The 14,108-nt window shown below is 40.8% G+C and overlaps 1 protein-coding gene across 1 annotated transcript; it reads left to right on the top strand.

Annotated features, from left to right (window-relative positions):
- Window positions 1-573: 573 nt before the first annotated feature.
- LOC120746182 (inhibin beta B chain-like) lies at window positions 574-12,101 on the top strand. Its single transcript, XM_040051503.1, has 2 exons — window positions 574-1,536; window positions 7,117-12,101. The coding sequence occupies exons 1-2, from the start codon at window positions 1,137-1,139 to the stop codon at window positions 7,890-7,892; spliced, it is 1,176 nt and encodes a 391-aa protein (XP_039907437.1). The 5' UTR covers window positions 574-1,136; the 3' UTR covers window positions 7,893-12,101.
- The last annotated feature ends 2,007 nt before the right edge of the window (window positions 12,102-14,108 follow it).

The raw sequence follows: 14,108 nt of genomic DNA on the forward strand, positions 1-14,108 counted from the left end.
ACACATAATGTAAATATTAAAAATGTTCTAAAATAGAATAGAAATAATCGATGTTTATAAACATAAAACTGAGTGTAGCTGAGATTCTTTTTGCTCTACTGTAACTTGATGTGATATCTCCTCATTAAGCAAATTTACTGTAACTCACCTTTTGTAAGGTGCAATAAGTTTATTATACATCATTTACATTTTTGTTACATTTACATCAAATAAAGTGAGCAGCATAAATTTCAGCTGCTTTTTTTTAGTTTTTGGCACGTGTAGAGCACATTTCTTCAGAATTCTGCACAATTCAGCCCTTCCCACAGCTGTTTCGGGTAATCAGATTACTTTAGCAACAGAGGAGTCATGTGGTTTTCTGTGGGCGGAGGAGGGCAGAGGGGTGGTGTAAACCTGTAAACAGCTCGGGTTTTTAGAGTCTGCCTCCCTTTAGGGCTAATTTCACCACAGGGAGTTTTTCAGCAGTGAGCACCCCTGGCGCTTCTCTGACTCCTCGCTAGCCCCGCCCACACTGTCCCCCATCCCAACCCCCTCTCCTGTATATAAGAAGTATTGGGCGACTGCAAGCTCACACGGCAGAATGGAAACGCTGCTCGGTGCGCTCACTGGCACGCCTCCCTCTCATCTTCCTCCTCTTCCTTTTAATCTTCTTAATTGCGCGTCGGCACTCCGGCAGCAGCAGCACAGCGGGAGTCACGAGCAGGGCTGCTTGTAGACAGTGAGGATGATGATGATGGTGATGCTCACAGACTGAACTTTGAAGATGCTCGTGGAGGACTCTGCGCGTCTTCTCCGCTCTCTGTGGAATACGTGGAACCTCCTGAGGGGCTGATGCTGATTACCGTGATGCTTTTCGGGTGAAGCTCCAAAAAAACAAACAAACAAAAAAACTGCCCCAAACAAACGGATTATCGAGAACTGAGCTCCGCACTGCTGACACTGCTGGTAGCGATGTGATAGAAAGGTCTCCTGCGCACACACCTCCCAGTGATCAGAGCCGTGCGGGCTGCCGTTACGCGCGGAGGCTGCTCTGCGCTTAAGGAGCGCGTTTCAGTCTTCCTGTTTGAACTTTATGATCTGAACTGTGACAAAAAAAAGAGGGAGAAAAGTTTTTTCTGCTCCTCCTCAGACAGAAAATGAGTAGCTGTCTTCTCAGACTGGCACTCCTCGTGGCTTGCGTCCTCTCCATCCGCTGCACCGCTGCGCCCGGGACCGAGGCGGAGGCGCGCACGGCGTCCCGGGACACCTGCGCGTCCTGCGGCGGCGGCGCTCTGCCGGAGGAGCCGGAGTCCGGGCGGCTCGACGGGGACTTCTTAGAGGCGGTGAAGAGGCACATCTTAAGCAGGCTGCAGATGCGGGAGAGGCCCAACATCACCCACCCGGTCCCCAAGGCGGCCATGGTGACAGCCCTGCGGAAGCTGCACGCCGGGAAGCTGCGAGAGGACGGGAGGGTGGAGATCCCCAACCTGGACGGGCATCCGATGAGCAACGAGGTGCTGGAGGAGAGCTCGGAGATCATCAGCTTCGCGGAGAAAGGTGAGGAGTCACTCAAGCCTCACTGTTCTCATCATAAAGTCGTTTTTTTTTTTTTAAATTTTATTGAAACTAGTTAAAACCAATCAGATCACCTGTTTTATTTAGGTATGAAAAAAGAGAACACATTGATTTTTCTCTCCGAGGTGGATCTGTGCTTTTGTTTCTATGCAGAAAATAAGTTCAAGGTGAAAGTCTTTTTTTTTAAAGATAACCCTAAAACTAAAATATTTCCCTATAAAAAAAGTCTTTATGGACTTTTTAAAAGTATGCAAGTGTGAAAACAGCAGAAATTTATCATCAAAAAGCACTAAGTTTTAAAAACCTTTAAAAAATAGATTTTGATAAATCTTTATGGCTGCAGGTTTGTATAAAGCAGGCAGGACACTTGTTCTCCTAAAATTCAGGATGTGAGCTGATATTTGATGTATGCAGAAAGGATCAGGAGACACACACACACACTGAACTTCCTCCACCTCTGCTGCTCTGTGTGTGTGTTTAAAGTGTGCGTGTGTCTTTATATACTGACTGAGTGAGAAACAACCCAGAGAACATGCTGATGTTGAACAGATGTTGGTGCTAGGACCTGAAAACCCCGCCAAAATAAAAGCAGAGGGGCCAGCTGTAGCTGTAGCTGCTACCTGAAGTTGTTCTGTGAATCGAGAAGCTTGATTTCTTTCTAGAATCAACCCCTGGGGATAGTTTGGGACTGTTTTTGACCCCAGTTAAGCTGTCATCACATGTTGGCTGTTTCCACTGTAGACAGTCTCAAAGTAAACCAAAAGAAATGCTGGTTTTGCCAGATCTAAAAACTCATTTCATGCATTTTCTGCACACTTTAAGTAAAGTTTTGTGATTCTTTAGGCAGATACATTACAAATCAGGCACATTTTGAATGGAGTTTGGTGGCTGTTGCATTCATATGAGTGACAGAACGTGGGGACAATCCAAATGTGAGTGCTGTGTTCACTTCCCTGTAAAAAATAAACCAGTGTAAACTCTGCTCGGTGTCGGCGGAGGTTTCACTCCCCGCTGAGAGGCTTTTATGCTCTCAGATGTTTCTCTCTGTGGCCGCTGTGTTGCAGACCTTCCACCTCGGCATCACCCACTTGCCAGTTGGCTGGCGTTGAGCGGCGCTGAGCGGCTGCCAGTGGGGACATGGCACGGCGTCAAGGCCCACAGGAACAGTTTTGCTTTATTTGAAAGGAGCAGGGCTGAAAATGATCAACGACACCACCTGCTTCGCCCACGTGTGTCTCTCAGCACGCTCGCCGTCGCTTCTCCAAAACATCTGCTTTCTACATCAACAAATCACCACTCAGAGTGTCTCTGTGTTTGTGTGCATGTGTCTGTGTGTGTGTGTGTGTATTGATTATATCATGTGTTTGAGTGTCATTTATCCCTGCCTGTTTTGGAGGATTGGAGCTTTTGTCCAGCTTTTCTGTGAGTGCCTGCATGCACATGTGTCTGCATCCAGGATACTGTGTGTTTATGTGTGTGTGTGTGTGTGTGACACAGCAGGCCTGTGTTGAATCAGTCTTCTCAGTATAAGGTCAGAGCTTTTGTGCTGGTTGTCGTGCAGCCTGAATGCAGATTGACGGGCTGAATCCTGCAGCCTGGCACCCCATTAAAAATCATTCCGTGTGTGTGTGTGATCTAACTGCAGCCTCTAAAAACACAGGGACCCGAGAGCACGGTGTTGATTTGTTAGCTGCTGCGTCACAGTGACACACAGTTTGGGTTCTGACTTTCAGGCTAACTTTCTGTGAGTGTGAGCTCCGTTAGTGGCGATGCCTTCACTTGCTGCTGTATTTATGAGCTCACTAGTGACATTTGGGTCACTCTCAGAAACAAGGGGTCCTGTAAAAATCAGTAGCTGTCCCTGTAGGTGCACCAATGTACCTCTTAAGCTTGACGGTTGGATCTCGGGGCAACTTTGTAGTACAGATTTGCACCTCTTTATATCCACCAGGTCACTGGGGTAAAGGTTAACATTCACCCAAATAAAAAAGCTTTTAACAGAAAAACACCAAAAGACTTTGTTTGAAGTTCAACATCTTCTACTTTATGAATGTTTTAAAGTTTTTCTTTTGCATGTGTATAAAATAAAAAACAAACTCAGCCCCTACTCTTGCAACCTAGTCACTGCTAACCTCTTAACATCCAACTAGACGAGGGGTGGGCGACTCTAGAAGGTCATATTGACTTAGAAAAAGCAAAAGACCAAATAGTTGTTCACTGCACAAGCAAATAACGCTAACAAAAACATTCTCCAAAATGCTGCATGAGCATTTAAATTATCTCACATATTGCCATTTGGATGACATGCATGACTGAACAGGTTAGTGATAAAACAGGCTGAACTGGAATCAAGTCCTTTTTTCCTCCCCTCACCTCCACCTGGTTGTGGCAGACGGCTGCCCCTCCCTGAGCCTGGAAACCCCGTAAAAGGGGAGTTTTTTTCTTCCCACTGTCACCAAGTGTTTCTTCTCTGTGGGTCGTCACATTGCTGGGGTTTCTCTACAATACTGTAGAGCCTTTACCTTACAATATAAAGTGCCTCAAAGGGACTGCTGCTGCGATTTGGTTTGAACTAAACTGAAGTAAATGGCAGTTTAGACTCTCTGCGGTCATTTGCTTTAAGATTGTTTGGCACAATGCTGTCTGTGGTTGGTTTTTCATGGGTTGTTTTCAGGACATTGTTGGTAGATTTAGATGGTCTGTGGGCCGGTTCTAGTCCTCAGGCTGGTGGCAGACATAGAGTTGCATTTCTAACCACATGCTACAAAATACAAGATGTTACCTTCCCATCTACTCAATTCAGTTGTGACACATTTAGCACCAAAAAGTCTTGCCTGATGGTCATTTCAGTACATTATGAGGACCTGTTGATCATATCAAATGATCTCCATAAAATAGCAATGTGTAAAATAGTGTTTATTTGACAGTTTTCCCCCTCAAACATGAATAAAATTGCTGTACTGGATGGTTCATTTTTGCCCATTTTTACATATTTAGAGTAAAACATTTTGTAATCAACGTTCAACATCTTATTTAGTGTAATTTTGTTAAAGCACAGGATGCAAACTTCATGTTGCTGAAACACACAAGTTTCCAGAAAAAGCACAAGCTCAAAATTTCTACGTCAGGATCTGGATCTTTTAGTATTATTATATAATAAATCAGAAAGGGTCATTCATTGTTTTAAAAAAAGGAGAAGTAACTGAGTTTTAACAGATCTCTGTTGTTTGACCACTTTGACGGCAAGAATATGATTCACTTATCTTCCTCTTTTCATTTTGGCGCCACTGATCTCATAACCACAAGTGGGTCAGCATTTCTTGTAGCCGCAGATTTCAAATGAAAGACCATTCAGAAAATGTCCAGTGTCAGCAAACGTTTGACAGGAAAACAGCAGATAAGTGAATTCAAATGAAAGTGGTTACATGCCGTCACGTCGGCTTATTTTAGCTTGAAGTTTTAGTTACTGCATTAGAAATTCTTTTTGCAAATTTGCACAGTTGGGCCACGGCCACATCACAGCATGCTTTATTCATCTGTCTCTTAATCCTGACTAAAAATTTGTGGCTCTGACCACGGAGAAAGTAAGATAAATAAATGATAAATATGTGCCAGATGTAACACCGAGCCAGTTGCTGTCTTTCTTTTCCAGCGCATGATGAACAGTTTATTAAAATAAGTCTGTTTGGACACTTTCAAAGCATTTACCATCAAGCGGAGCTTGGTATTGATACCAGAGTCCTTTAATCTCTGGGTTTATCTTGTCCAGAAGAATCCACGACTTCCTTGGTCCCATCAAAGACAACGCAGCTGGCTCATCTAACAGTGCTTGTAGATCTCATCCCCAAACCAACGCCAGCCCGTTCAGACCCCTCCTGCCACTGAGTGCTTGTTTATATCTGCATCACAGGCATTTTAGCTGTCGCTTTGATCTCTACAGTTTAGAATAAGTGAACAAGCCGAGGGTTTTAGCATCTTGATAGAATATGTGGTGACAGACGAACATAAACCACCTGTGAAATCTGCGCCTGGAGCTCAACTTAACCTTTGTTATCCTTTTGTAGAAACTTTACTTTATCATCCTTGATTTTTATGGTGACAGCAGCGGTCTAATCTGCGGGCAGTGTTTGATGTAACAGCCAAGTTGCTGACTCAGAGATGTCCTCGTCTCAAGATGGATGAGGCGAAGCTTGTGGAGTTAGAACGTCTTTCACACTGTTTCAGATTTATGTTTTGTGTACTCACAAGCCTTGTATCCAGTTCAGGGCAGCTTTCATGGTATTTGATTGGTCTTCTCCTTTTTTTTTTATGGTTAAAGCTCTTGAGGTTCATTCACTGAAGTCTGTGGCCTCCTAAATGCTGTCAGTCTCAATTCATCCTGGTCAGCTGCACTCAGTTCAGTTCAGGAGGTTCAGACCTGATTAATGGCACTAAGCGTCTTCATCTGGCATCTGTCAATCAGCTTCTCATTGGGGCATTTAAAATAAAAGCAAAGCTGCAAGTTCTAGGTTTGAAACAGCCACTGAAAGCTCCATAAGCATCTCAAGATAAATGACCCCAAAATGTAAAACACAGTAGATTGATTAGACCGTTTCTTCTAGTCGTGAGAGTGTGGAGTACTGTTTCACTCCACCATCAATTACTCAAGAGTACTTAAAGGATATTTACACGTCTCTGCTCCAGATCAAAACTTTATCCTTCGTTAATGGGCAAACTTGCTTGCAGAATAAATCCCACAAGAGAAATAAATGAGATGGATTGCAATCCATACAAAGCAGCCCAGACCAAACAATCCTGGCATTTTGTTGTAGTTTAAGTACTTGGAATACTTCTAAGGCCAACATGGTGGTATTAATCTGTCTAGAGATATCATTGGGTTTGAGGGGATTTGAGGATTTGTATTTTTCAGTCACAGTTCTTCAAAAGAGCTAATAGTCCTTAAACCTGTGTCCATGTGCAGTGTCTGCACAGTCTCTGAGAAAAAGCTAATGCCATGGAGATAGTCTTTCTTGTGTCTCCTGAGGCTTCATAGACCTGTATTGCTCTGTCAGGCCTCATTGTAAGGACAGTCAGGCTTCATATGATTTTATTTTCTAAATTAGTAACATATGATTTTATTTTCAGCCTTTGCTTTTGTGAGGTGCTTTTTTAGGTGCCAAACTAACTTATCCCTCTCCTTTCTATATCTAGATCTTTCCAGTCACTTGTTTCTCTTTTCTGAAATGAGCAGCTTCTGTCATCTTCAGGACTGCTTCAGAAGTTTATCAGAAGTTATCTGCCTATACAGCTTACTAGGGCTAATCTTGGAAAAACCCAGAACCTGTTCTCGTGCTTCTTTATTGATATATACTGAAGTGTCAAAACTGATCATTAAGGGTACAAGGGAGGTCATCAGATGTTGCCTTTATGGGGAGAAAGAGTTATATCTTAATATAAACATTTACCCATGAGCTGGTTGTCACTGCCCTTTACTTTCAATCATCAGTGGTCTTTCCAGATGGCGTATTCTGAACAGTTACTTGACATCATTGTTAATACCTCTGATGTGTTTTTGCTCCTTAGATGATATGGTGACATCCCAGTCCAGCCTGTTTTTCCTGATCTCCAGCGAGGGGAACCAGAACCTGTATGTGACGCAAGCCACCCTATGGCTCTACTTTAAGGTGCTGCCGGCACCTTTGGAGGTGCGTGCCAGGCGTAAGGTTACGGTGAAGGTGTACTACCAGGAGCCCGGCCTTGGCAGCAAATGGAACCTGGTGGAAAAACGAGTGGAGCTAAAACGCAGTGGCTGGCACACCTTTATGCTGACTGATGCTGTCCGGTTGGTGTTCGAGAAAGGTGACAGGCGACAGAACCTGGATATCCGCTGTGAGGGCTGCGAGGCAGAGAGTGTCTTGCCCATTTTGCTCAATGTCCATGATGAGTCCCACCGGCCTTTCCTGGTGGTACAGGCGAGGCAGGCTGACAGCAAACACCGGATCCGGAAGCGAGGACTGGAGTGTGATGGCAGCAGCAACCTGTGCTGCCGGCAGCAGTTCTACATAGACTTCCGACTCATCGGTTGGAGCGACTGGATCATTGCACCGTCAGGCTACTACGGGAACTACTGTGAGGGGAATTGTCCGGCTTACATGGCTGGTGTCCCCGGTTCAGCTTCATCCTTTCACACAGCAGTGGTGAACCAGTACCGCTTGCGGGGGATGAGTCCGGGCTCCATGAATTCCTGCTGCATCCCCACAAAGCTCAGTACCATGTCCATGCTCTACTTTGACGACGAATACAACATCGTCAAGCGTGACGTTCCAAACATGATCGTGGACGAGTGTGGCTGTGCTTGAGTATGTTTTTCCTGTTTACTTAAAGTGGAACTGAAGAACTAAACAGATTCACAATATTACAAAAAAATTAAATATTAAAATATTTATGGACGACGGAGAAAACATGTGCACGCACAACCTCATCCACACATATCTACACACCCTCATATATGCCTGCACAAAAACTTGTATATATATTTATGTTTGTTGATATATTCATAATATGAGTTTGAAGACTTAGTCTCCTGCAGACAGAAATGAAGAGTTCTCTTCCAAATCTTTAAAAATCCACTTGGAAAACAATCAATATCTGAAGTTCTTCATTAATTATCTCTAAGATAATGAGAATCTGGTTTGTTAAATTGTGTAAGACTTACTTAACCTACTAGCCTTTACAAAGCAGCATCATCTGATGTAATTTTCTGCTATCACTCAAGTTGTTAGTGTAGGCGCCACTTGAAACTCTTCATGAGTAGAACATAAACCCAACCTTGAATGTTAAAATGCTGTCTCCAGAGGAGGTAAAAGGAGCTTTACATGAGTAACAATGAAGGTTGGGGGGTGATTCTGCTATGCCTCTTTCAAGAGTACTTTGGACAAACACTGAAAATGTCTTCACACCACTCAAGCTACACCAACATACAGCACTTCTGGCTTGGATCGTACAGCACTTCTGGCCTTAACAAAGGTTTGTTCCACAATAAGACCTGCAAATTCCAGAAACAGATTTTTGAAATGAATGGAAACATATTCTATATTCCAGCAAACCCCAGTAAACAAGGTTTTTATTACTCCAAAACCATTCAATAATTATCCAAAATACAGGTAGAACTTTGTGAGATGTCACAACTGAAATTCAATGGAATATCTGCTTAGAGGCCATGTTTCTGATATGCATTTCTTCACAGTTTTCCATCATCTTTAGTGCTGATCAAACATTTTGATTTGAAAATTGTTTTACCCAGTAGAATCTGTAGATAAAAAAAGAAATGGGTTAGTAGCTTGTCCAATTAATGTTTATACTTAATTAGCACTTAAGTAACACTCAAAGTGTCATAAGTTTATGCAAACTTAATTTTTGACCTCTTCTAAAGACTTTGGATGAGTCAACCAAACGCCTTCCCTTTCTTTTTGGGTTTTGTACCTCTGAACTTAAAAAATACATCCTGTAGTTGAAATCTTCATCACCAGTAGAATCTGTACATCATAAACTAGCAGCTCAACCAAATTCTACCCTTCTTTTGGGGAATATGTACCGTTAAAGGTAATAAACCCCATCTTTCAGGAATCCACCTTAATTTCTCATCAAAGTATGTGTCACATTTTGCCCCAATAAAAATATTTGTATCTGAGAGTAGGGCAATAGCCCATCCAGTCAATGTATAATGAGCACCCATTTACCAACTAAAGTTCCACAAATTCTATGATATAATATTTGGTTTTCCCAGAGGTTTTGGCTCAGTCAACCAAGCTTCTATGCTCCCTTCTTAAAATTTGTACTACTGAAAGTAATAAACCCATCTTTAAGTAGACTATCTTACTTTTGCACTCCGCAATGTGCTATTGCCCCCAGAGAAATCTGTAGATCAGAATGTCAGTAACTATGAGCTTTGATTTACCATCCGAAGTTTCAGAAATTCCACGTTAGTTTGTTTTGAGACCTATTCAAGATATTCCTGTTAGGGTGAAAACTTCGACCCTTTCTTCTTGGTCTTTGTATCACTGAAGTAAAAGAAAATCTTTTTAGTTGACGAACCAACCTGCTCATTAAGGTGCCAGTCAAACAAATATTCCTTTTCAGCATATAATCAACAATGAAGATGATGGGATGAATATCAGGAATGACCTCACAAGCAAGATATTTCCTTCACTTTCCTGCAGCTTCTCCTTGAAATGGAAGGTTTGACCCCTTCCTTATTAAAATACATTTAATGTAACTCTTATTTCCGTCAGTGAAAGTGAAAAGTTGCCATATTGCTCAGTTAAGAGAAGGTGCAACTTTGCACTTCCTGACGCACACTTTGATAGCACTTGCAGATTGAAATGCCTTTAATGAGCCCTACGTGGCACATCTACGCCCACAGTCCTTCTAAAATAAATAAGTGCCGCATGAGCTATGCAATGTATAGTATTTACCCATATATCAGACAAGATGAACTTAAGCTCTAGTGACAAACTATCACCAATACTTGAAGTAAGTGTGGCAGGCAGTGGTGTGTTGGGCTTCAGGTGGGAGGCTCTGATGAAAAAACATTCCTTCTCTTTTAAGAAGGAAACACTATTTATTTTTCTTTGATTTATGGTTAAAGAAGCAACAATAACAACAAAAGCAGGGCAACAGTTTGACTTATTCAGTATCCTCAAACCTAAAAATGCACACATCAAATCTCTGTGTATTTGTTTGTTTGGAAACTCCTTCAACATGACCGGGAGGTGAGCAACCAAACTTTGTACACTGATATAGCTTAGATGCCTGAAGGTCCATATATGTATATATATTATGTTGCCTAGCAACTACCTATCAACATGTGAAAATGCCCAATTTTTAGAATATATGCACAAATAAATGCTTTTAAAAGCATTGCGTATTTTTATTTCTCAACATTAACATAATTTGTAGCCACAAAACTTCAACATTTTAATGACTCTATCACGCTGCCTGGCAACCACCTACCTAAAATGATATTTATATAGCAGCGAAGGACCTGAGCGTTACAGAGTACCCACAAAAATAGGCTAATTACTGTACGTTAATACATTTTCTCAGAGTGATGAAGTGTATCACTTTGCCAACAGCAAGAACAGACCAAACAATAGCATGGGCACTAGTCAGCTGTTGCTGACTGCTTTGTGGTGTGTGTATCTAGTAAAAACCAATGTTTGGAATTTTATTTAAATAAATGTATTTACTCTTGCAATTTTTTGAGATTTGGTTGGCTAAATATTGAATATGTTGCACAGTAAAATTGAACCAACACAGCAGCTTAAGCTAATATATCTTCAAGTCCAAGGGTTCTTACGATGGAGAAAACTGTCCAAGGACCCCCTGGTACTCCTTCCACCAATATAACTTTTTAGAGTTTGGTGTCAATTGATGTATTGGTGTTGGTTCAAAAATAATATTGGAAGGGAGTAATCTTGCTGTATTGACGTAAAAGGTCCACTTCTGCATAGATGCATGTTTTACTGATACAGCACACTGTTTACTTTGCATGTAAAATATGAATCAGTGGTTCCAAACAGCACCAACATTCGTTCTACAACTGCACATATAATGTACAAGTTTGTTTCAATGTCATCCGTACATTGCTATACCAGCTCAATCCAATAATCTATTGGAGTTTTTTCTTCTCTTTCATCTAAAAAGGTTTTTACTGCCATTAGAAAAACAATCATCTGAAATGTAAAAAGAGGCTAACTGGGGCTAACTTTGACCCAAATGCGATGCACGAATAGTGATTTTTAAATAAATGCATCCCAGCGGAATTCCCATCGCGGCCTGTTTGGCACCATAACACACTTTGAGACACACTTTCAGGCCTCAGTCACTTTGATATTTTCAGGTTAAACGCTTCAGCGACCTGTTATTTCACAAGCTCGTTACACATTTTTCTCTTATTCGCTGGGTAAAGAGAAATACCTGAGACTTGATACTGCTCATTATCTCATGTTTTCTCCAGCCTCCTGCCCGATGCCCAACCCTAGGCTCACCTGCCACTGTAATCTTTTGCTTATTCTTCAAAGCGAATGGTTCTTAGAGTATTTGCACTGAGGAGTTGCGTGACTAGTCATAAAAAAAATGAATAGAAACTGCCATTGAAAAAATAAAAGTTATTTTTATAGAAGCAAAATTGAATTCTGTTCAAATGTATTATACCTAATCATGGAACCAAAGAGGCCAAGAGGTTTAGCTATTGAAAGATGGCAATGTTGTCATGTTTTGTTTGTAAATGATGTTGTGACAGTTAAGAGGCCTAAACACTGTATCAGGGTATAGTATCAGTCCATAATCTGCTTAATCCTTTTTCTATTTTGTACCTAGACATGGAATATTTCATATTTTTTCATGAGATGACTTAAATATTCCTAGTTTCCTCGTTTTGTTAGCATCCTTCCATTTAGAGTAAAGCCCACACCATCCAGTCTCTGTACAGTCGATGTAACATATGAATATGCTTTTGAAATATTTTGTTCTTTGTTATTGTTGAAAAATAAAGTTCTTATTACAGATTGTTTGGGTTTGTTGTTGTGAGCACTTCCAGGTAATTAACATTGACGGCTGACGTGACATCTTCTTCTGAAAAACCTCAAGGTGCGGTTAATTTGGATGGTTGCCATGTTTGCCCCTATGGAATGACACGTCTGCCTTCCATGATGTGGGAGGTGCCCCTAAATATCTCACAAAAATTCCCATACTTGTCATTATAAGGAGAGATGATGATGCCTGAGGGTTTTTCCCAGCTGACTGCCAATCATCTCATGTAATACTTGATAAATATTAAACCGTTGTTGGGCACAAGGTGAAACTGTTCTTACCGAAATGTTTACCCATTGCATTACCCAGACCTGTATGAGAGAGTTTCAGCTATTTGTTGGAGTAATGTGCCAAACTTCCTTATATAATGATCTATAATGGATAGATGTAATTAAATTACATTAAAAAATAGGAAAAAACTGGGCTATAATTTAGAGTAAGTTTCCTCTTAGTATTTTATATTGAGTTACACTTACATTTTTTATTTAAAAAAAAACACATAGTAATTTTTATAAAATGTAGTAGGATATTAAGATTATTCAATTTAAAGCTACAAATTATTAATCCCCACCTACTTTAACACAGTTATGGATTCTAACATTGAGTCAGCATCATGTTTTCTTGGTCACATTTGCCAGTTTTGATATTTTACATGCTGCTAGCAGTATGTTTTGACATGAAACTTTTGACTAAAATGAGAACAAAAACATCCAATATCCAGACATGCAATAGTGTATTAATATTTATAAGTATATAAGGCTCAAAAACAAATACATTATTACGCTTAATTAAAAAAACAACAAAGAAATACAAACTTCTTAAATTGATTTTAACACTTCCTAAAGCTAGAAAGCCTCAGTCACACAGCCCTAAAGACGTGGTAAAGTCTAAATGTGTATGAGTGGTTGCTGAAATCAGTTACAAAGAGGTACACAGTACTGAATCAAAAATCTACTTGTGATTCTTTTAGTTCAGGTTATTATGGCCTACTCTGTTCGGTATGGAAGATGCTGACTTTTCAGCAATTAGTTGATATTTTAAATTTATAAACAGTTTGCAAGTACTTAGACTTTGAAACGTGTTGTTGCAGTCTCTGTTTCTAGGTTGCAATGCATTTAATGTTTTAGTACCTCTCAGAGAGTTGATGAGTTACTGTAGAGTAGTTAGGGTCTGAACTGATAGTTACCATGAGATCACTGACTGGTCTCTGGGTCATGTGACTGAATGTTTTATGCACTTGGCTAAGTTATTTATTGCAAGTAAACTCCCCCCCCAAAACAAAACAGCCTCCAAAATCGTGCCACAGATAATGGCATTGGCTTACCCCATGTTGTAATTTTCTTTCCAAACAGGTAAACTTTGTTTTAAGGCATTTGTTAGCTAATCCTATCTGTTATATGTTAGCATCACTGACTTTGTTAGCTAAACTTATCAGTTAGCAACCCAGCGAGTAGTCCATTTAGGCTGAAACCAGCACAAACATCCATGTCAAAAGTAGGAAACTAACGTTTTCTTACCTGGAAATAATAAATGAAGGCACTTTAAAGTCTTTGTGCTCTTAATAGTTATTCTGCCTGTCGTTTTTTTTGTTCCATCTCTGCAATCTATTCTTGTGTGGACCCCTCTTTAGATACTGGTTTTAGTGAACTAGCTAACACTTGCACTGAGAGCCTAGCTAGCATTGTTCTTGGCACCTCTATAATTTATTGGAATGCAAAAAATAAGCTTAAGGCATAATTTATATACCTGATAAACTAAGACCTTACTTCTGAACAAGATGAAGTAGCATCCGCCTGGACCTCAAAGTCACCACACTGTCTCTAAATTGGATAGACTAGTTTTTGGAGCCAGCCTCAAGTGGATGCTCTTGGAACTGCAGCTTTTTAAACCGTGTGTGTGTGTGTGTGTGTGTGTGTGTTTCACCACTAGGACCAACACAGTATATACAGTGCTGGTTGTCCTTGAAAATGCTCTCTAGCACT

This window comes from Simochromis diagramma, unplaced genomic scaffold (assembly GCF_900408965.1).
Source record: "Simochromis diagramma unplaced genomic scaffold, fSimDia1.1 OVJJ01000107.1, whole genome shotgun sequence".
Lineage (NCBI taxonomy): Eukaryota > Metazoa > Chordata > Actinopteri > Cichliformes > Cichlidae > Simochromis > Simochromis diagramma.

Excerpts from the sequence above, each read along its gene's own strand:
- LOC120746182 (XM_040051503.1), top strand. The coding sequence starts at position 1,137 with ATGAGTAGCTGTCTTCTCAGACTGGCACTCCTCGTGGCTTGCGTCCTC. Across the intron at positions 1,537-7,116 it reads CATCAGCTTCGCGGAGAAAG|ATGATATGGTGACATCCCAG; the intron begins GTGAGGAGTCAC and ends TTTGCTCCTTAG.